This window comes from Acyrthosiphon pisum, chromosome A1, assembly GCF_005508785.2.
Source record: "Acyrthosiphon pisum isolate AL4f chromosome A1, pea_aphid_22Mar2018_4r6ur, whole genome shotgun sequence".
Lineage (NCBI taxonomy): Eukaryota > Metazoa > Arthropoda > Insecta > Hemiptera > Aphididae > Acyrthosiphon > Acyrthosiphon pisum.
This window is the reverse complement of record NC_042494.1, coordinates 148,895,341-148,917,539: the sequence shown is the minus strand read 5'-3', so window position 1 is coordinate 148,917,539 and position 22,199 is coordinate 148,895,341. Positions and strand designations below refer to the sequence as shown.

Sequence of the window (22,199 nt, the reverse complement as noted above, 5' to 3'; positions counted from 1 at the left end):
CATATAATAATATATAATATATACCAGGTCTCTGCTTTTTTATTTTTTTCATCTTTTTCTTCGGTCGTGTGTGTGTGTGTACGTGTTTTCTCCTGTAAACCGTATACTCGTACACACTCTCACACACACACTACACACATATGACCACGCGAGTGTATAGGAATTTTCCATTGTTGGAGGTATATATATATCGTATGGTCGTATAATATTTATCCTGGCTGTACCTACCGCGCCGCCGCCCCGAGTATATAATAATATAAAGTCGGAGGTCGTGAACGCGCCACCGACCGACCGTTGCTGCAGTTGGTCCAAATTTGCATAGAATGTATACACCGTGAGTGTGTGTGTTGTTTGCACGGGCGGAAAACGTGAGCCCGCGTCGTCGTATACAGCCGGGCCGTGGTTGTGCGCACGCGTACACGCATCCGTGTATATGTCTACCCATATACATACATATACATAGGTGCGTTAAGTTTTTCTCCGGGTCTTTGTTTCACCTGCGACGACCACACGACGACCACGTCGTTCCTTCTCGTTTTTACGACGACTACAATATTATGTATTATTATAATAATATACTAAACGCAGTCTGCAGGTAGGTAGGTGGGTGGGTGGGTGGTTGGGTACCGCGAGAATATACGCCACTGTCGTGAAAAACCTATTGTCATGATATAAATATACGTTTTTTGCGTTTGTTTTGGTTTTCTGTAGCAGGGGTCGCGTCTGCAGTGCGATGAGACGAGATAAAGTTTTGCGTTTATATTTATTTCCTCGTCTGATATAGGTACGTTGTGAGAATGTATCGTGACGTATACCTGTCCACATCTCGTCATGACGGTCCATATATTATTGGCTATAGGTACCGCTATACGCTCGTATTGGTTTCGCTTCAGTTCGTAATATACCTGGTATGTCTATTCAAATATACTACAGTATAATATGATATGATATCAATGAAATATATTGTTACCACACATTTTGATAAAAAGTGCAGCTCAAGAATAAATAACGATACATTTTTATAAATTATTAAAATGTCACCACAATGTTTTTTTTATTTAAGAGAAATGTACATGTTTTACAAAGTAGGTAGGTATTTTATGTATAGACACAAGGAAGTAAGGACAACATCGATTTATACAAGTTACGCTTATTAAGTATGTATTCATATATATATATACATTTATATATTATTTACTACTCTCGAACATCGTTACTAAAGACTAATAGTATTTTTTTTCTCTCATTATTTTTTTTCAAACCGTTATACTTTCAACAATATAAATATTTAATTAAAAAAAAAAAACAACAACTTAAGTTACTTATAAATGTTTTGAAAATATTGCACGTATACAAAACTGGCTCATCGCTGTTCGCTCATATTTTTTTTATATAAACACCGACGTTTATAATATATTATTCTTATATCATTACTTTATTCGTAATCCCCCCTATATATACACACACACACACACACACACACACACACGAGTTACGTATAATATACTATAATATTTCTTTATATAATAATATGATAATATATACTTTTTGATAGAGGAAACGATAATATTATTATATTATATTATTATATTATATTATTGTTTGTGTTTTAGTCGTGGTTCTCTACGAGCCGCATTCCATCGGCGACGATGTGCTCAAATAGCTCCTGGGGCTCATCTGCATAGCGTGGTGCTGTTGTTGCTGCTGCTGCTGGTGGAACATAACCGCTTCGATGCCGGTCGAGCCCGTAGAGCTTTCCGAACAGCTTTTGTCGGGTTTTATGGACGGCGGCGCCAACGATCCCAGACCGCCGTCTTGTTTGGTGGCCGTCCGCCTGTATTTGGCTCGAGCGTTTTGGAACCAAACCTGGAACACACAACCGTATAATTTAAAATAATATATTATATCAGTAAATTATAATAATATATATATTATTGTAAGCATTCGTATGATGAATATTATACGGTAACGCACGCGCTGTATTGTATATTGTCGTATGATATGCGGTGGTGAAAACTATAATATAAAAGCGATTTTGAAAACCCTTAGCGCATGGAAAAATAACAATAACGCACATGACGGCGAGTACACTGCGAGTCACGCGATCGCGTGCGCTTAACGACGATTAATAGTTTTGTCCACTTGTAAGAAAATTAATTCAATTTATTTTCCAAACCCCTAAACGACGGCACAGGTTTTTGTCCGACCGCTGCAGCGACTAAAATCCGACAACGCTCGCGTAATTGCCGGCGATAAAACAATATTCCACACGGAATAAACCTACACATATTATAATAGTTATATTATATTATACGTACAACGCCGCCGTCTTGACAAACACGTAATAATAATTATTATGTATTTTTGTTACAATAACATGGTATACGATCGGAATACACCACTACACGTCATCGTCGTTCGTTTTATGGTGTGACACATGTGCACACCGCACACCACAAGTGGCCTTGTGAACACAAAATCGCCATGATCTCATCAACGTCAATATACCGTGCTAGTCATTATATTTATAATCGTATAAATAATATTATAGCGTACGCACACGAAATAACGCGTATATTTATACATTGTGAGTGTAAAAATATTATTAAGTACCTACATGGAATATTACACGCGCACCGGAAAAGCGTCGTTTCCTTACGTTATACTTTCCTTCGCACACGCCACCGGATGTATCTCATCATCTTGGGCGATCGACGCCGCGAATAAACCGTGTCGAAATCGACGGTTTTTTTTTTTTGTCAGTTTTTTGTGTCTATACATTTCTATAGTGCAGCTCGCATCTCGGGTATACCAAAATAAACGCGCCGCGGGTGTAACACTGTGATGTCACAAAAGTCGTGACTGCAGCCGTTCGTATAAAGCGGGATAACCGTCAAAAGTGCACGGGGTCGACGATAAATCATCGGCCGGTTTTCAGTCAAAAACGACAATTTGTTTTCGTAGCTCAGTCCCCCCTCCCCCCCCCCATTCTACATTAAAATAAACGCGGCGTACGAGCGTATAGTAAACTAACGTGTGTATATATATATATATATATATAAAGGTACATACACATTTCACAACAACCTAAGCCTTTGTTTAGGCTGTGGCGGTGGTTTGTAGATTAATTGACGTTCATCGCGCGGTCGGTTACGCGGCGGTCCCATCAATCTTATCGGGTGCTTGGGCGGAAGCCAAAAGATCTCGCTGGGAGGAGCAAGTATATAGATACCTACACCGCACGAGTACACAGCGGAATGAAAGCGGGGAAAGAGTCGCGTAAAACGGCAACGAGGATTATACGTGGTATACATACTGCAGCGGCGACGGGACGGAAAACCGATTGAAAGGAAAGAAGAAAATGGCCGGAGTGGAGGGCGTAGGGTCGAAACATATATGAAAACTGGGCGCGAAGTGTATAATTAGTGTCTCGTCGACGGCGGGCAGCTGCGATCATATATTTTTAAATCTCGGCTGTCGCCCCAAAATAACGCGTGGGATATCGCCTATAGTAACTGCTGCAGCAGTGCTGTACGGAAATCCGATGCTCACTCTGAACAACACGGAACAAACAGACCTGTATATAGTCGAAAAATTGGCCCGGAAACCGTGTAGGTATAGATGACGTATATTTGTTTATTAATCGTGTAGCCGAGCGCGTTGTCCAAAGAACGGATTTACAATAACAGATGAAACGACGCGAACGCAAGGTTGAAGATGTATTAAGTACCTATTATAATGTACGTAAAGTCGTAAAGATATTATGGTGATTGTCTAATATTATTATATACCCTCTCGGTAAGACGCACCTACACCAAAATTTTTATAACTATTTGTTATATTATCATCATTTATGTGATTTATTACCTATACACAAAAACCAATATTGTGAAATATCATAAATACATAATATAAATCATCTGTACAGAACACCATAAATATGTGCGGGTATTCTATGAGATGGTTAGTATTATGACGTGTCGTGCCGCGTGTGTCTACTTAGCGTACTTACTGTCATTTTTTGAGTTATTGTGAATTATTTGTTTGTTGAGGTTTTTGCCAATTCATTGCAATTTATAATGAAAATACCATTTACCATTACATTATGGATAACCGAGATCGAGATTCAAGATACAAAGCTGTTAATCCCTATATAATATTTAACAAAGTGCGAAACCAGGTTCTACAAATTATTCCGACCAATGGAGGGCATGATAATTAATATATAGATACACTAAATAACAATTACAACTCTGAAATTTTTTTTAGTCCCAATATTAAAAAAGCCCAAACTCAAAACATTGTAACGTATTATGGCGGCACGTACAAGTCGAATATAGGGGTAAAACCAAGGTGCAATTCTTGTGGAACTGCAGTACTCTCCATCAACCACATAATTACGGAATACTTCCAATGCGTAAACGAACTCAGCAGCCTCAACATACCCAACACCCTAGATGCAGCACTCGGACACTACTACGCAAATTTTAAAGTTCTTAAACAAAACCAAATTTAACAATCTAATTTAAAAAAAAAACAAAATTGTAACTATAATGGACATTGTAGCCATTAAGAACAATAAAAAAAAACTTGAATACGGATTAAAGACGAGTGGTGCTATAAATATGCAATAAATACAATTAAGAAAGACACATGAAGGAATAATGCTGCAGGTGGCCATCTATCAATCCTACACTATAATTCGTTATTGAATGGTTTTTACGGTCTACCAAAGTTCTACTCATGGTTGAAATATATAGGGTTATTGCATATATACCCCTTCTCAATCAAATATTTGACGATAAAAACAATAATGGAAGCGTAAAGGGAGCCAATAATAATCAAGTATGTAAGCGCGGGATTTTGAATTTGTTAGCTTCTGTTGGTGTATTTTTGATGAAAAGAAAAACTGATATTTGTGATAACCCTTTACGCAGCCATTTTATTTCTTATGATAACAATCTGAATCGATATACAATAACCTGTATATTTCAACCATGGTTCTACTGCACTGCTGAACAGTTCATTCAATTCATTAATAAACAAACTGGCGACGAACACATATTTTCCTGCAGAAAAATTGTGATGTATTTTTTATATTATTCTGTTTGGATATATAGGCATACAGCTATGGTGATTATAGACATGTCGCATATCCAGTGTAGGTACATATCGCCGGCCTAAGTTGAAAAGGGCGTAAGTCTAAAATTACAAATTTATCAGGAGAGAAAAAAACATTGCTTCGGCCTAACTTTCAAAGGGTTCGCAAGGAGCTGCGTACCTCCTCGTAGTGCCCATCTTTTATTACAATGATAATATTGAGATACGACTTTTTCTATAGGTCCTAAAATAATTACTTCGGAGATACGATGATTTCTAATCATCAATTTCATGGAGGATAAAATGATACAGTTTCAGTTACGACTTTATCATACGATGTGGTTTTATTTTCTTAATTTTAATAATCACCAATGATCCCGAAATCGACCTTTGCGACTTGGGCCGACGATATATTAAATTTCCGGGTATATAACTGGTACCCATGTTAGACGGGTACACCGATATTATAACTATATCATCGTCCTCGCGGGGCTATGTCGTGCGCGGCTATACCTTTGCGATCGGGAAGAAGAAACATCGGACGGCGGCGTATCTATTTCGGTTAACCGACTGCGCGCGCATGACATATATATATATACAGTTATTATTATTACTATTATAATTATGAATTATTATAATAAAACATATTTACACAAGAGCAGATAGGGCGTGATAAAAACCGTCACGGCCGTCGATCGCATACGCGCTAATTAACGGAGCTTTATTTCAGCGGCGGCGGCCGCCACGCCGTTGCAGTAGTCACGCGGAACACGCGGCCGCGACCCTTTTCGGCTGTGTTGCAGCGGCGGTGTCGCGGCGAGCGCGCGCGCGATAATAATAATATATCACATACACGTCGTACACGCCGCCGCCGCCGCCATGCGCGTTTTTTCGTCGACCGTTTTAACGCGACACGCCTAATTGCCGGCGGCCGAATATCATATCTCGCGGCGGTCCCTTTGCAGCGTCTCCTTTGGGCCCCGACGGCGGTCGACCGCGGACGGAAATAGCGCACCTCCCGGGGATCTATGTGGCGTAACGCTGCCGCGACTGTCCGTCTAACTCTGGTGCAGTGCGATACCGGGCGTTTTCCGCACTTGCGTACGCTTAACACGATATTAATATACCTAATATTATTCTCTCGGACATCTACGAGTATTTCTTTGACAGCCGCGTTTTTTCCAGTATGACCCTCGATTTTTTGGAACCGCTTTAGGCCGCGTTGGAAAAATCGCCGTCTTGTGACCATCTCTCCGAGAGATCAACTCCTACGCTATCATAGGAATCGCAAGTCAAAAGTAATCCATGACGCGGCCCCAGTTTCCGGCATCGGTGGTCCTAGTCTGCGCACATTTACTAAAACTACAACTCGTTTGCGCACAGATACAATGCGATACAGTAGAATTATCCTTTGCATTATTAAAATGCCTATAGAATGCTTCAGCCCCGTTCGTTGTGCTTGCCTATTGTTCATCGTTCGGTATGCCACCACTCTCTCACCACTGGGATGGGTTGAAGTTTGAATTATATGTAAAATATATACGATGCAAAAACATAATCAGAGAAGTACAATCCATCGGGTACATCAATATAGCTATTAAATTTCCAAAATACTATATCTCTATTTTTACAGGAGATAAACATAACTATTGCAAACCGAAAAAATAATTAAACCTACCAATAGAAATTATTATTGCATATCCAACAATACCTGACGACCAGCTATCTTACCTATAGGTCTCTATCTAAGTCATACGATTTTTGCTTTTAACTATATACACCTATACATTATAATACATATTATGTATACCTATATGCAAAACGACTGTAAATGTGCCGCCATTACTAATATGCGTGTATAGACACTGCGAAGAACATTGTTGACGAATGGCAAGCGACAATTTGTTTGTTAAGAAATTTCCCACGACGAGCAAATAGATAGCCGCTACTGTAGTACGCTAATTGTTACACCGTGCGTTCTCGAGGGTAGAATTATAAAATACCGACCAAACTAATTACTAACAATGTCGTAATTGTTTTTAATAATTATACTCTGAGCTTCGTGTAAACAACGTGCCGACCGTTTTTTTACGGAATATATGAGAAAACAAAATCCCAGATATTATAACCTAAATACCCGTGACCCCGTCCCGTCTACAAATTCACACATTGTACTATATTCGTAATCGACTGGTAATTTATTATTTAATTTGGCAGTAAAAATAACCGGTATAATCGATCAAATTGGATAGGTAGGTACCAAGTGCACGCGCGGGTCTATGGGTTAGTATATGTAGATATGTATTGTAGCCAGTGTAGGTATACATAGTTTTAATTATGCGTGTTTAAAATCGTTGTTTTATTATTTCAATAATTCAAATATTCTTCTAAGAGAGTCACTCGAATAATCACAAAAATACTACACATGTATAATTAAATTTAAACATTATTACAAGCAAACTTGAAATTGTTAAGATATAAAATTTTTTTGATGCTTTGCGCATAATATAAAATTTATTGTATAATATTACATTACACAATTGCTCCAGTTGAAAAATAGATGATCATTGAAAACTATACACACGAATTTTAGAGCACCATTCCGGGTTATCGGTATAAGCAGGAGATGAATAAGGTCTACAATAATCGTACGTAGGTATACCCTCGTGATACGATATAAATTATTATCCAGGTCTATCATGCGCAGTGAATGTTATATATTATTACGATATTGTTCCTACCTGGATATGCCAATCACGTAAATGTATTACGCACTGTTGGCAGGGGAAGAGATGAGAGAAAAACAGTAAAATATCGAATACGGCGGCTAGAGAAAAAGAGAGGACAAAAGAAACGGAGCGAAAAACGTTCGTTCTCCTTTAGAAATGGTGACGGACGGCCATTACCGTTTGCGCGTGGTGTGTAAAACTCGGACCCCGGCAGGTAATTGTGACAAATTACGAGAGCATGCGAAATCGGTTGGCCATCGCATCAAAGCGCCGCCGACCGCAGCAAACATGCCGCCGCCGTCCGTGATGACGACGACGACGATGACGGTCTTCGAGATGAAAAAAAAACTCATATTGCTGCGCGGCGAAGAGACGGCAGCGAGCATGTGTATGTGTGTGTGTATCTACTATAATATCTTATAGAAGGGATGTGTGCAAAGAACGACAAAAAAAAACGATTCCCGACCGAGAAAAATAGCGTACGGACGATGTAGAGAAAAAAATAGCAAAATACACATAGTACAATATATATTATATACACATAAAGGCAGATATACGCGAACAGAATGTTAAACGGCCATCAAACGGGTTTGCACTATTAATATGTCGTCTCTTTGGTCTCTCCGTCCATCTCTCTCTCTCTCAGTCACACACGCACAAACACACTGTTTACTGCTCTATGAGAATAGTGCGGCGGCGGCGGCGGCGGACCATGGTGCTGGTATATATTATTATTATTACTATTATTATATACGGGAGGATGGCCGCCGCTGAATTGTTCATTGTTTTCAAACAACGCGTATTGATAAATGGATATTTCGTATCTTATTTTTTATTATTATTTTTTGTTGTATGTATAATGTATATTATATGTATTTTCATGCTCGTGTGTCGTTTGTGCGTACACCTCTCTTGCGCTTCGTCCGCCGCGGCCATAGTCATCGCGTCCTACGCCCGCCGCACTGCCACCGCCCCGAGGACGAGATGGGTTTGTAAGCGTATAATATACAGCACGACGGCAGCAGAAGAAAATGCGGCGAAGCACCTGCCATTTTCTATATGTACACGGAACGTATATACATCGGCAAACCAGTTGAGCGTATTATATATACAATGTTGTGTGCGTGTGTGTGAGTATAAACACCAACCGTCGAGGGAAAGTTTTTTTATTTCATATTTTTCTCTCCCGTTTTGTACATAATATGTATATGTATATATATAATAATATATTGTATATACTCGGGGAACGTTATATACGATGCGAATTCGTCTGCAGCGCGCCGCCGCCACCGCAGCGGGGCGGCAAAGAAGAAGCAAAGACAGTGCTTTGTCGGTCCGGGAAAAAAAAAAATACCGTTTTATATACGCGGTCTTACCAAAGTGTATAATATACCGACTATATATACATGACGTACATAAAACGATATGACATAGACGCGTAATTCGACCGTATACCGCTAAATTTATATATATATGTGAACATTATACTTCATATTACGATAGTGTAACGATACTATAAGGACATAACATAAGCAGCAGCATAGCGTATATTAGAGTCACATTGCAAGGCTATTTTTTATCCGTTAATGACACATGCATTCGTCAAAACATTATTACAATATCGTTGGATAAGCAATATTTTTTTGGAGACTGAACTTTCATCGCCCGTTATGTTGTTATTATAAGACACGACTTCGTTATTGTAAATCATAAATCTGTGTTATACTTATAGGTATATTATAAAATATATAAAAAATGAATTATATTTGATTTTTTGATTACAATACATTACGGCTTCGTTCGATACGTAGGTATTAATATTATGTATGTATTATTATTAGTATTACTTAATATACGAGTATAATATATAGGTTTACGCGCGCATGAATTGAATAGGTACGCAATTGCGGTGCGTGCATAACGGAAACGATTCGACTTTGCGGCGCTGGCGGAGATCAACACAGTTATATTATATTATCGAAATCGTGTAAAGAAAACGCCGTTGATTCGACGTGCCGGGGCTAAGGTGATATTGTTGTGTTGCATGCCATAATATATTATAATAATATTTTGTTATAAATATATATACATCGACGCGCGCGCATAGCCGTGTATAGGTATTACCTACGTATATCGTATACAATATATTATTATAATTTATAATACACGTCTGCGGCGAAATAGTTTTCGTTTTGATTTACGAACAGCCGAAAAATTGATGTGATGCGCTCGTTTAATAAGGTACGGCCCCAGTGAGCTTTTGGGTCTTTGAAACGCAGTCGGCGACGAGTCTGCAGCGTGTCGGTAAATCTGTCGTCGGCGCTTAAAACTCTTGCGAGAGACCGAACCAATTATTATTATTCCCTCTGTACACGGCCGATGTCAAACGCATTATTTGTCAAAGTTCGTGTAATTATTCATCTGGTCGGTGTTTGAAAATCTATATAGGCATTGAGCACGCACTGCACGCCGTAGGTGTATATATATCGAAATACTTGGCCGCGATGTGTTAACGTTTTGTCGGATTCCGAATACGAATTTATTATTTAACATTATCATGCGTGTCTGCATGATGTATTGCACTTAAAAAGTATGTGTACATCGCGGCAAATAATATATCGCCTATTTTTCTATTCACATAATTTTAAATTCACGTTGAAGTGGACATCATTATTATTATTTTTTGAAACGGAAAAAGTACAAATTGTACATAGGTAAAATGCATTTCTTCTTTTTATGTGCAATAAAAAATATACATGTAAATACGAGGATCACACATAAAGTCCATCAATAACTTTAACGCTTAATGACAAAAACTGTGCATATATACACTGTATATATTAAAATATTTCACCGGTAGTAGGGTAATAATACTCTACCTATATTCATATAATCTATTATATATACAGATTTATGTATAATATTCATATACAATGTATATATTATAGATGTGTGTACTGAGTATATATAGTAGTATATAAAATGAAGATCTGTCGAAAACAAGAGAAATAAACATAAAGGTTTATGACGTGTTAACTCCGCAATGACGGTCGTATAATATTAGGTATGTATTTATACCGTACGCATATAATATGTATATTATGTAACCACGATAAGATTTTTACTATTGATTTTTTTGAATTTTTTTTTCACCGGAATGTTTTTAGATGAGACAGGTACAGTAAATTAGACATTTATTATACCGTATATAAACGAGAATCAGCTATTTATAAGAATAAACTCTTGGTTACCAAATGTTTTTCGAAAACTCACCACCGTTATAATGATTGTAGGAACGTATAGGAATTAAAATATAATATACATATATATTATAGATGTTGTAATAATATATAAAAGTCATCATTCAAATGGTCGCCGCAAAAAGCGATATCTTTTTAAAAATGGTTTGTCATCTAGGCACACGGTTAAGTGCATACCTATAACATTAAACAAACACACATATTATAATATAATATTGTGTACAATATAATAGGTACGAATAACGTATTTACGAAATGGCCACAATTGCAAATGGATTTAAACACGCGAATCCCATAAATCGTCAATACTGTGGCGGACCGTATACAGCTTATAATATGTATATATATAATATAATATATTACAGTGGTACACCATAACATAATACGCATATTATAATACGGTGGTCGCCGAAAGCGAAAACGGCGTCCGAGCATAAATAACTCGTGTAAATAGGGAGGGTAAGAGAGGGGCCCGAAGCGTTACTATTTTGTTTTATGCGCGCGCGCGCGTCTGTATGTGTGTGTGTGTGTGTGTTTTTTTTATTACTACTTTGTTTGTATTTTATTCATTCGGTGGTGGTATATACGCACTGCCCAAGGACGATTTATATGCATTTAGAAGAAATATATACATGAATAAATTATAAATCACTTGTATCTTGACGCGTTTTTTATATTCTTCTCTTTCCTAATAAGTTTTTTTTTATCGTTATTATTTGCCTGCCCCCGTCGAAAATCACGTGTGTTAGCAGTGGTATTTTCGTCTTACAACGGAAACGATCAAATCCTATTATAGAGCCGAGCTATTTCAGAACCATGGTCGGCGGCGGTGACGAAGGTGGCGATCATAACGTATTCACGTGCTAATAGGAATAGACAACTACCGCAATAACATTAGTCATTACTATAATGCACCATCACAGCATTTTCCGCGAACGAAAACATTTTGGTCCGATACAATATAAAAACAAAGTTTTGTGTAGTACATATATTAATTGTACTATATTAAACTCTATCAGTGCTGCATGCAGATACGCTGCTAAAACCCATAATCATTAACAATTTCGAATTCGTTTACGAATCATCCTCAATATATAGGTACATTACAAATGGTATCATAATATTATATATACTAAATAATTAAAACGTTGTGTCCGGAAAATGTAGATTCAAAAACTTCTATGTATAGTGGAAATTTCAAAACCTGCTCATATACATAATATACCTCGTACATATATCATAATATTATATTATTATATCGGGAACGACATTTACCTGTAACACTCGTTTGGGAAGGCCGGTCTTTTGCGAGAGTTGTTTGAGATCCTTGGCGTCGGGGTTGTGGTTGTGATGGAAGTATGACTTCATGGTACGCAATTGGTGGTGCTTGAACGACGTGCGCATGCGTTTCGTCCGCTGGTGACCGGACCCGGGACCACCGTTACCGCCACCGCCGGACAAGCCACCCGGGCCGAACGCCATTTCCATGTTGTACGAATCGCTCGAGTTCATGTCTGAAACACAACAAACCGTATAAGAGACTATTACTTTTGCTGCACATTAAATAATAATAATCGCAAAAGTGGGCTTGATTTTCGATGGACATGAACTATGCCAATATTAGGGGATGGCAAGAGTAGACTTATAAGTATACATCTAATTTAACCGCACAAAATCAAAGCAAATATCTTTTAAGGGCGCAGTAAACGTTGCTGAGTACCCCCCACCCTTACCCACACCAATTTTCGCCCGTTCTCGAGAAACAACTCGAGAATTGGAAATATATTACATTATATTCGACAGCAAAATATTTACGACATAGTGATTTATCTATATTATAGGTATACGCTTTTTTTTTCAGAAGATCGTATCGAAACAACGTCCTTCACATCCCAATGCGTTTTATTGCTTCTGAGCTTGTGCGGTTTGGCTGTGCTCGATGTTTTTCAAAATATATATGTATACATAATGTAGTAGAAGATTTGAATATTCTCGTCCTACTTACTGCTGCATACATAAATATTATAATTGGTACACAATAGGTAAACCGTCGTTCTTCGACGTGTCTTAAGACATTTTTACGTTTATACATTTCTTGAATATTTAATTTAAAATGACGTTCAAAAGCTATACTGCACTGCGGATCAAACAATTCAATACCTACCTACAGGATGATATAGTTTATGTATGTGTTATGATAAATATGCAATGAAATTAAAATGTTTTCAAGGAACCTACATTTAGGTGCACTATTACATAGGTACGAACACCCGTGTATGATAAAAATTCATTTATTTATAATTATAAAAATGCACATCACAACATTATTTTTTATTATATTCTACACAGCAGTAAATATACGACTGTTACGATGCTTTAATCAATTAAAAAGTCGTCATTGGCAGTCGGTGCAACGGTGCATATTATATTATAAGTATACACATACACACTCGCTTATGCGCGCCGACAGTTGATTGTAGCAAGAGGGTGTGATTGACGTGTAATAGCTATATAATAATATAGGTGTATATACTTATACATATATATGTATGCGGAGACGTCAAAGTATATAGTTTTACCATAATATAATACTCACCGCAAGCTGTCCGTCACCTCCCTAACAAGACCAATTAAACTTTTTCGAACTAAAATAGCTACCACGGAAGGAACACTGAAAGCAGTAACAGCAGGATTTAAGTATGTACGTACACGAAACGGAACCGTATCGTATAGTTATACCGAAGTTATGTATACACGAATAATTATTCTATTTCCTCTAACCACCTATACCTAATAATATTATTATCATACAATCCGCTGAGTTCATAAATCGACCCGTTCAAATAATATTATACACACACGCACACACTACATACATATCTCTGTATCTATAGGTATATTTTATAATATAAAACATTCACCGACGCCGATTACAAAACACGAAAAATGTGCTCCTGTTGTTTTTTTTTTGTTCTAAGAATGATAGCTATAGGTAAAAGTACACAGTATATAATATTATTGTTAAAAACATGTTTTATTCTTTCTTTACATTATTATTATTATAATTATAACTACTTATACTGCTTTTATTATTATTATTAACTATTTTGATATTTTAACGCTTGCCACACCATAGTAATAATAATATATAATAAGATATTATAGTACAAGTGTACATAATAATATTATCACAACCATAAAGGTTATCGAAATGTCTTATAATAACGTACTCCGACGTGTTGGGTGTGCGTGTTCCTCCAATATTTTTACAATGCCCTTAATATTATATAGTACCTATATATATATATATATATATATATATATAAAGAGCGCGAGTTATCACTAAAATAATCGCACTCGAACTTATAAGTATGTGTGTTTGTGTATGTCTATACAATATACATATATATTACAATAAATGTTTATACATTAATTGAAGCACCGTGTGTGAAACGATTAGATAATAACGTTTCGGAATGCCTTCTATATATTATTATTATAACGTCCGAAAACATAGTTATGTAGGTACTTATGAAACGCGGTAGCGCGGGTCAAACCGAAGTCATCCATTGGGTGATAAAAATTGTTACTGCCGGCTGCTGGAGTTCATCGGTGCTCGGATAACCCCGATATGCGAGCATTATTTATATTATATTTAAATATATGAATGCATAGACATCATACACAATATTATATTATATTATTATATTTTATCGATAGTGGTATTTATGTTATACACTATATAATATTATCGTCGTGAAGCGACTGCAGATACCGAAAACATCGAAACATAAATATTATAAATTATAATACCATGATATATATAATATACTTTAGATAAATGTAGAAAAACGTGCACCTCAAAAGTGAATTAAAGTAAAAAGTAAAAAATAAAAAATACATGAATGATATTTTATAGGCATACCTACTAATTTAAATATTTTTCCCAAATCTATGTGTACAACTGGCAGACTGCAGAGAAGTCTACTGCACCTACCTATATATATATATATATATATATATATATCATATATGGGATATATTATAATAATTGCTTATTATAATATATATATACATACATACATAAACAAGACGATAGTTCAGTCATATATTAACAGTTTTAAATTTTGCACGAACTACTAGTCACACTGGTAAACACGTTTTTACGGAAACGTTTAAAAAACCATATAACTAGTTTATTATAAAATTGTATTTGTACGCCAGCGCGGGGAAATAAAACAATTCAATTGTCACATTTTAACTACACGTCTATAATATTCCAAACACTCTAAACCTTATATTCAGGTGTATATTATATATAACATATAAAATTAATGCACTACTAATTACTATAGGTACTCTTGATACTATACATAATACAAGGTTCCTCTATTTACTGATTTTCGGCGCGATTAAACACTTTGTTATAAGATACGGCACTCGTGACGGTATAAAAATAATATTGTGACATTGCGCAGTAGTTCTCTCAAGTTTTGTGTACATAATAGAAATAATGTAGAATAGTTTGTACGTCGGCGGGAAATAATAATACGATAAAATTTCAGCAACAGCTACCGTCGATCTCAGCTCTCTGTGCCGCGCGTGGTGTGCAGTGTCTATGATGTTTGTATAAAATATTTTATGTACCTTCGGATTTCCCACGTATTGACAACAGCTATACGTCATATAGTGTACTGCAAGACTCCTGTAAAGCGTTTTCTACGAACGTTTCTAGGGCCACGCCCATATCTAGATTTTAAGATGATAATTTAAAAATGCCGATATTTCGGTGTACTACCAGAAGAGCCGAATGGCATACGCAGACTAGTTTGCGAATAGCGGAGACCGCATTCCCGGTGAAATCGCAGCCGTGGAAATACAGAAAATATACGTGTACCTACTGTACACGTAATTTTAACATTTGCATGCGTAGTATAATACTAAAACAGCACGTAGATATATCATATTATAATATATATATAGCGCATATATTTGTACGGTTTACTGGACGATACAGACATGACGAGACAATATTCTGTGCGGATCGGATACGGCTTATAATGGCGAATAAAATATATGATATAGATAAAAATATATTAAATGGGTTAATAAAACACGTCGATGGCAATCGAACACACGTGTGTCAAACTAGTCGACTGTTAAAGTCATTTGAGGCAAAATCGATTTTCTAAAGCCGGACCATAATATAACCGCGCGCCATTGTAATATATTATTATATTATATTAACACGGCAATGTCAGTAATTTGTGCGGTTACAAACGATAAACGATTAAACGGTCGCGGAGGATAAAATATAATATCATAATTGATTTTTCTAAAGCGCGTGCTGCGAAAAAAAAACAACTAGTAAACACAAATTGCCATATAGAAGAAAACTGCACGAAGTCTGCACGTGACCGATTTCTATCGCAAATTGGTATCATATACGAAAATAACGATTTCCCGCGATACATAGATATATGTTATTCTACATATATAGAGGATAAGTTTATATATGATTATATTATTATACGAGCACAATTATTATTATAGTCGTAAGCGAGGTAAAAAATCAATTACGCGCGATCCTATACGCAATACCTACATGACGACTACGACAGAACGGAAACAACCCGAGAACGGTATTACGATATTATTATGATTGTTTATTATACACCAGACGTGGTAACCGTTATATGCACGCGTGTATAATGTATGTGTACACAGAGTGTTTGTATAACCAACACGCGGACGCCATTATATTATATTGTTATACATATAATATAGAATATATTATTATAATGTGTTGTATATGAGCAGAGGGTATTATTAATGGGCAACCGATTACCGCGCGCGCGAACGGAAGCGTCAACACCGCACCGGGCGCCGAGGAGTGTCGCTCTTGCAGACCAATCCACCGCAAGCGCGCGTGTATGCGTCGTCCATTCACGAAATCACGTCGGATCTCGCGGTATTTTATATTATTACTCTCTCGTCCGATCTGTATAATATTATCTATTACCGTGATCACGTCCTTGGGGGGGGGGGGGGGATCGGTGTAAAATAATATAGTTTATCCTGCGCATGCAGTGAATTGTGATCATGGACATATTAAAATATAATTTTTATAATATTATATACCTGTCGTAGAAACGGTGCGACGGACGTTTTTAGTATTTTGTATCGGCGTATATGTGATTTGCTTCACGTTTAAAATTTAATTTTGATGATTTGCCTCACGTAAAACTTTAGACAAAAGGGCATTGAAAACGATAATGTAATCTGCGCCATTATATGCACCTTATATCGAATTTTGCGCCACTTAGAAATAGTTGATAATAATTTTTACCGATTAGTAGGAAGCAACAACACCACCCCGCGGGCGCCGATGAGGAGTGTCGCTCCGAGACCACACTCGCGCGTGTTTGCCTACGCGCGTACGTCGTCCATTCACTAAAAATCACGTGGTCGGTCTTTTACGATATATATAATTCTCTCGTTCGATGTATGACCGCGACCACGTCCGGGGCGATCGGTATAAAAAATATCATAGCTTATAATATAATATGGAATCGTAATATATATTATTATAATAATGTATCGTAAAATGGTGGCGACGGACGTTTATTTTACGTTTAACGTACGATACACGCGCGCACACCGATTATTGGCGTTATTATTTATAGGTACCTACCTATCGTATATAATGATATGGGCGGTAACGCTCGCGTTGTACCCACATACGCTGTGTTGCGTGTATAGTATAAACAATTTGATTTCGTCCAATTTGGACACGAGACACGATGATCGTCGATGATGATGACGTTGATAACAATAATAATACGCGAGTAGACCGCAACCGCGCGCGATATATCGATATCACGTACCGTTTTTTTCATTTTCATCCGGATGATTAGATTTTTATCCGTGTGCATGTATGTACACATATAATATACACAGAGCCTTATTATACTTGAAACGGGTAGGTTACCGGGGTAGGCCAGTTTCGCGGTCGGCTAAACACGCGGCGGTGGCGTCGGTTGTTCCCACGATCTGTGAACCCGACCGACGGCGGCAGCGACCGAGTCCCACATGAGCGGGCAAAAGTGAAATAACAATAATATACGCTTCTCCAACCCGCGTATACGTAAAATAGAGGAGGTGCTTTTTTCCCTCGGACAGTATGTACCGCGACAATACGATATAACACACACACGCGCGGAGGCTTGACGAGTGGGCTCGACATATTATTATATACGTTTATAATATCATATTATTATATATATTTTTTATATGTGTTTAACACTATAGGTATATAATGTGCGTACGTGGTGCGGCGGGTCTGCTGCAGGTGATCGCACCCGCCGCGGGTTCGCTCGTGCGGTTCATTTGTTCACGTCGTTCGGCCGGAACGGATTTAAAAACCACCCAACAAACGTGGTTAATCGATTACGCACACACGCACACACACAAGTAGGTACTTCCGACGGAATACTCGGAAACAGTCGATGAGAAACAGCGAGCGTTTTCTTTCGTATGATCCCGCGGTTTGGCGACTTTTTTTCGTGATTATTTTGGAAGAGTTATTATATTGGATTATAAACTCCCGGGCTTTTACTTATCCTGCTTTAGGACTTGGCTCTTAAAATTACAGAAAAAGAGGGTTTCGATTCATGTTTTAGTCAATACCGGTAGTACCTAAACTACGTGTACGGTTAGTTATTACTAAACTAATATTAATTGTATCAGTATCAGAATATAGACAACATTTCCTGATAAAATAATATGATTATGTGTTGTTTTTTTCCAATTAGAACTATTGATAAAAATAATAAAATCAAATTTAAGTTTATAAAAAAGCTGTACTGAGAAAATTAAATAATGGTTCTTGTCTGCAGGTTCCTGTTCTGATTCCAATACAACGAGTACAATAATATCATGACTGTCAACGATTAATTTTAAGGGTCCGTTTCCTCTAATCATATTATTATAATATAATAACATATTTGACAAATATTATGACAAATAACGATCAAATGTGTTATTGAATAATATTATTATTCTAATTTATAAGGTTATCATCAAAACAATTTCATGAATGTTCAGAATATTGTGTAGCGAAAGATATTTAGTTCGAGACCAAATCTAATGAGACATGTTCGAAATGTTGATTCCGATAAAGTAGGACTTAAAAGTACAGTTGATAGGCATACAAAATTGAAAAAATGTTTTATTCAATGATACGTAAAAAAAAAAAAACGATGGTAATTTATATCATATTATATATTCATTTTTTATTATAAACTATTAAAGAGTAGTTTCACGCACTGATTGTAGTGTATATGCGACGACCCAAAGCTACTACTGTGGTGACGCGTTCACCATATATTATACAGGTATATAATTTTTGTGTACAATGTCTAAGTTACATATAATGGGATGCGGCAATACAACCACAACCGCAAAGGTGCCTTAGCAGACACTCCGCACTCGTGCCTCGATTTGATCTTCGTTTACCACGGTTGTTTCTTTAGTATTATTTTTTCACTGCAGTCCTCGACACATATAATATTATCATTGGAAACACGTTGGGAAACGGTTCAGCAGCACTTTTCCCCGGCAAACCGCATAACCATGCACCATAACTACCGAATGATGGTTAAGTATATAAGATATATTGTATACATAGTGTTTTCGGGTCGGTATTGAATATATATATACATATATTATGTGTATAAGGACAACGAAGGCGGCAGAGGGGAAAAAATAAACAAATCTTTACCCAACGAAACCACCAGACGATTCACCTTCACGCTTCATCGGCATAACTCGTGGGTGCCACCGGATACCTCAATAATTGTTTTATCTTCCCCGTTTAACCCGTGAGACGATTATTATTACTGTGCGGGCATATCAACCACGGTAATGGTTTTTGAATGAACCGAGAAAAAAATTTAAAATAAAATATCATTGTAACACGCCTCGATATTTAAAGGTCTCGATCCCGCGTTAATGCATATTCATTATAACACATTAAACATGCATATTTCATTAATTATATCGAAAAAATCAATTATACTCGTATATATTATTATAGTATGATAAGCAATAAGCATATCACATTATCACTATAATAATATTTATAGCATTTAGCTCGCGTTTTGATCAAGAGGTGTATATTATTCAAAGTATAACGCGCGGTTTGTAAGATTCATAAATTTATAAATCGTAAATTGAATAATATGTGTAGGATAATAATGTAATGTATTTTATACTTATTACTTATATTCTGCAAATACATTCGTATATTACGGGAGTTCAGCTTCAGGACCGTAGTGTAGAAAACTCATTTTTTTAATATCGGATAATAGTATATAGGTAATACCTATTAAAAGTTTCATATGTGTTGAAAATTCAACTAAATACTCGAAGAAAGGTCTAAAACCTACCTATGCGTAGCTGGTGTAACGATGATCGACTAATACATCTATACGAATGTACAGGTTACCGGTCGTAGCCGTCTATATTACCTGCGGAGACATCTACCCCATTGACACACACACGACAATATAATAAATATACAACATATACATACGTATACCTACGTTCACAATATATAGTATTATTAGTATGTATACGATCTCCGAGTCACCGATTAAAACCCGGTGACCCGGGGAGGTCTTGGGTAAGCACACGCACGCACGCGAAATGTCGTGATCGATCATTACACGGGAGAGGCGTTCGTTTATGTATTTTTTTCCCTCCGCCACACGTTATTATTATCCGGTGGCCATCGACCTGTCAGCAGGTCTCTCGATTTATTATTACGTACTAATCCGATGCTGCAGTGGACTGTGGGAATCGGATCCGATATATACGGTTTTTTCATTCTTTTTTTTTATATATTTGTTTTACATTATTATTATTACTATTATTTTTTATTTTTTTTATTATTTTTATTATTATTATTAAACCCGATAACTTTGTCGAAATCCATCGGTACGGCGTTTGAAATGAGGGCCAAGAAAACACAAAACCGGACAGACAGCATATTATATGTATATACCACCAGCTATACATAAAATATATAGTATACATATACTATAGGTATAATATAATAATTAAATATATATATAAACCGGCCTTGGAGACGCGTCGTACACGTTATATATAATATAAATATATCGGATCGTGTGTTTTCCGCGACCACGTACGTGCGTAGGTACTATATAAACTTTAACCAAACATATGAGATGAATTTATACACGCAGAAACAAAAACGACTTTTCTTAATCTCATCGATATTGTGCACGTGCCACGCAATATTATTACCTTTCTGCCCTAAATCCTACATGACGTATATTATTGTATACATAGGTACGTACATCAAAACTCATTATATCATACATCAGGCGCCGTGATCTGAGATTTCCACGCACACGACTTGAGCCGCTGTATAATTTATTTATATCGATATGGGTAAGCGCATCATAAACATTTTTGACGACGATCTTTATCGTTGCCGAAACTACATTGCTGCAGCTTCACGCCTCTGTGGCCAACGATAATATTGCAATACAATAATAGTGCACGTTGCCAAATTTATATTTTATGATGGTATATGAATGGTAATAAATAAAGATAAGTTTATGTAGGTACAGAGTTGATTTTTCGATGTTATGTTTAGCGCGGTCGATAAAAAATGATTCATAAATGACACATTATAGACATGCAATATGCCTAACAATATAATGTGTTTGAACATAATACTAAATAATTACACCACATTAATTATATATTGATTGGATGTTCGCCGCGGCGTTAAGTGTGTTTGAATATTAATGAGACCGTGAACATAAAATGTGATAGTATATAATATATATCTAATAATAATTATTGTAAGCTATTAATGTAACGCGATGTACGCGATTGAATATAATATTGTATGGCATAACAATATGGTGCTTAATTTTGTGCGTGTAAATATATAGACGAGTATCGATGAAAATAATCACACCACGCCCCTTTCCCGATGAGGTTGTTAATTCCCTACAACTTTGTCACCCTATTCTCGCACTATTTTTCGAGAACCAATAAACCAGCTACTTTA

At 36.6% G+C, this 22,199-nt stretch overlaps 1 protein-coding gene across 2 annotated transcripts in view; it reads right to left on the bottom strand.

Annotated features, from left to right (window-relative positions):
- Positions 1-1,022: 1,022 nt before the first annotated feature.
- Positions 1,023-22,199, bottom strand: part of LOC100159100 (LIM/homeobox protein Lhx9) — a 59,600-nt gene continuing 38,423 nt past the window's right edge. Inside the window, exons 5-6 of one of the 2 annotated variants that reach the window (XM_001945969.5) lie at positions 12,365-12,603; positions 1,023-1,866 (exon numbers count right to left, since the gene is read on the bottom strand). In XM_001945969.5, the coding sequence (XP_001946004.2) occupies positions 1,624-1,866; positions 12,365-12,603 (482 nt within the window). In that variant the 3' untranslated portion in view covers positions 1,023-1,623. The remainder of the gene's footprint in view (positions 1,867-12,364; positions 12,604-22,199) is intronic. The other variant, XM_008183491.3, reaches the window with a different exon arrangement.